Source organism: Bison bison, unplaced genomic scaffold (genome assembly GCF_000754665.1).
Source record: "Bison bison bison isolate TAMUID 2011002044 unplaced genomic scaffold, Bison_UMD1.0 scf7180017864538, whole genome shotgun sequence".
NCBI lineage: Eukaryota > Metazoa > Chordata > Mammalia > Artiodactyla > Bovidae > Bison > Bison bison.
In genome coordinates this window covers 127567-130014 of record NW_011495086.1, presented here as the reverse complement: position 1 = coordinate 130014, position 2448 = coordinate 127567, and the positions used below count along the sequence as shown (strand labels likewise).

General features: G+C 40.4%; 1 protein-coding gene across 1 annotated transcript in view; it reads left to right on the top strand.

Moving 5' to 3' along the window:
• LOC104982717 (ankyrin repeat domain-containing protein 26-like) overlaps positions 1-806 on the top strand; it is a 48040-nt gene extending 47234 nt beyond the window's left edge. The window contains exon 13 of the mRNA XM_010832138.1: positions 791-806. Coding sequence (XP_010830440.1) covers positions 791-806 — 16 coding nt within the window. The remainder of the gene's footprint in view (positions 1-790) is intronic.
• Positions 807-2448: the final 1642 nt, after the last annotated feature.

The window sequence follows — 2448 nt, the reverse complement described above, 5'->3', positions numbered from 1 at the left end:
CCTAAACCTGCCTTCTGAAAATGTACTCTATGAACTTGCAGGGGAAGGACAATGTATGTGGCATGTCAGTAGTCCCATAACTTCCCTGTTATAGAACAAGATTCCCACAGAGTTTGAACACAGAATTATCTTTCAGGAAGGCCCTGTTTGGGAGCCAAGGGACCCCAGGCAGGGATTCCTAACCCCAAGCCCCATTCCCAGCATCCCTAACTGCCTGTAGTTATGTGACCAGGGCAAGGCGTTTAACCCTTGGGACTCAGCTTCTTTGTCTGTGAAATAATACTGGCTTCCTGCCTCCCAAGGGGACAGAAGGAAGACTGAATTAATATTTACATAGCACATTGAGAACCTCCAAGAAAGGCACCATACAACTGGGAAATATGATATAATGGGAAGAATGTCTTTTAAGTTGTTGGTCTCTGGTCAGCCTTTCCACATATCTCTGCTGAGGCCTGTTCCACATATACAATATTAAAACGACAGGTGAAGGGGTTTGATTGGATAGTGTGCTAGTCAGGCATTGTCAGAAAAACAGATATATATATATATATAAAATATCACCAATATGATATGTATATATGTATATATAATATATATCAGGACATACCTCTATTTGTATATACTTAGAATATAAGCATATATTTTTTCATTATGTTTCACTTCATTGCACTTTACAGATATGTTATTTACAAACTGAAGTTTTGTGTCAATCTGGTGTTGAGCAAGTTGGTTGGTACTGTTTTCCCACCAGTATTTTCTCACTTTGTGTTTCTGAACTTGTCTTACTCAGGTCAGCCCAAGGTTGAGGGTTTACTCTGTCAGTAGTAGGGACCTATACCAATGCCTTATTATGGTCCCAGGAGCTGCCTGTGGCTCAAATCATGAACTCTTTATTGCAAACTTCAGACTTAAATTGAAGAAAGTAGGGAAACCACTAGGCCATTCAGGTATGACCTAAATCAAATCCCTTATGATTATACAGTGGAAGTGGCAAACAGATTAAAGGGATTAGATCTGATAGACAGTGCCTGAAGAACTACGGATGGAGGTTCATAACACTGTACAGGAGGCAGCAATCAAAACCATCCCTAAGAAAAAGAAACGCAAAAAGGAGAAATGGTTGTCTAAGGGGGCCTTACAAATAGCGGAGAAAAGAAGAGAAGCAAAAGGAAAAAGAATAGGAACGATATACCCATCTGAGTGCAGAGTTCCAAAGAACAGCAAGTAGAAATAAGAAGCCTTCCTAAGTGATCAATGCAAAGAAATAGAGGAAAACAGTAGAAAAGGAAAGCCTAGAGATCTCTTCAAGAAAATTAGAGATATCAAGAGAATACTTCATGCAAAGATGGGCATAACAAAGAGCAGAAATGGCATGAATCTAACAGAAGCTTAATATATTAGGAAGAGGGGCAAGACTACACAGAAGAACTACACAAACAAGATCTTCATGATCCAGATAAACACGATGGTGTGATCACTCAACTAGAGCCAGACATCCTGGTGTGAAGTCAAATGGGCCTTAGGAAGCATCACTACGAACAATGCTAGTGGAGGTTATGGAATTCCTGTTGAGCTACTTCAAATCCTAAAAGATGACGCTATGAAAGTGCTGCACTCAGTATGCCAGCAAATTTGGAAAACTCAGCAGTGGCCACAGGACTGGAAAAACTCTGTTTTCATTCCAATCCCAAAGAAAGGCAGTGCCAAAGAATGTTCAAACTACCACACAATTACACTCATTTCACTTGTTAACAAAGTAATGCTCAAAATTCTCCAAGCCAGACTTCAACAGTATGTGAACCATGAACTTCCAGATGTTCAAGCTGGATTTAGAAAAGTCAGAAGAACCAGAGATCAAATTGCCAACATCTGTTGGATCATAGAAAGAGCAAGAGAATTCCAGAAAAATATCTACTTCTGCTTCATTGACTCCACTAAAGCCTTTGACTTTGTGGATCACGACAAACTGTGGAAAATTCTTAAAGAGGTGGGAATAGCAGACCACCTAACCTGTCTCCTGAGAAATCTGTATGCGGACAAGATGCAATAGTTGGAACCAGACATGGAACAATGGACAGGTTCCAAATTGGGAAAGGAGTACGTCAAGGCTGTATATTGTCACCCTGCTTATTGAGCTTATATGCAGAGTACACCATGCGAAATGATGGGCTGAATGAAGCACAAGCTGGAATCAAGACTGCCAGGGGAAATATCAATAACCTCAGATATGCAGATGCCACCATCCTTATGGTAGAAGGTGAAGAGGAACCAAATAGCCTCTTGATGAAAGTGAAACAGGAGAGTGAAAAAAGCTGAAAAGGCTTAAAACTCAACATTCAAAAAACGAAGATCATGGCATCCAGTCCCATCACTTCATGGCGAATAGATGGGGAAACAATAGAAACAGTGAGAGACTTTATTTTTGGGGGCTCCAAAATCACTGCAGAT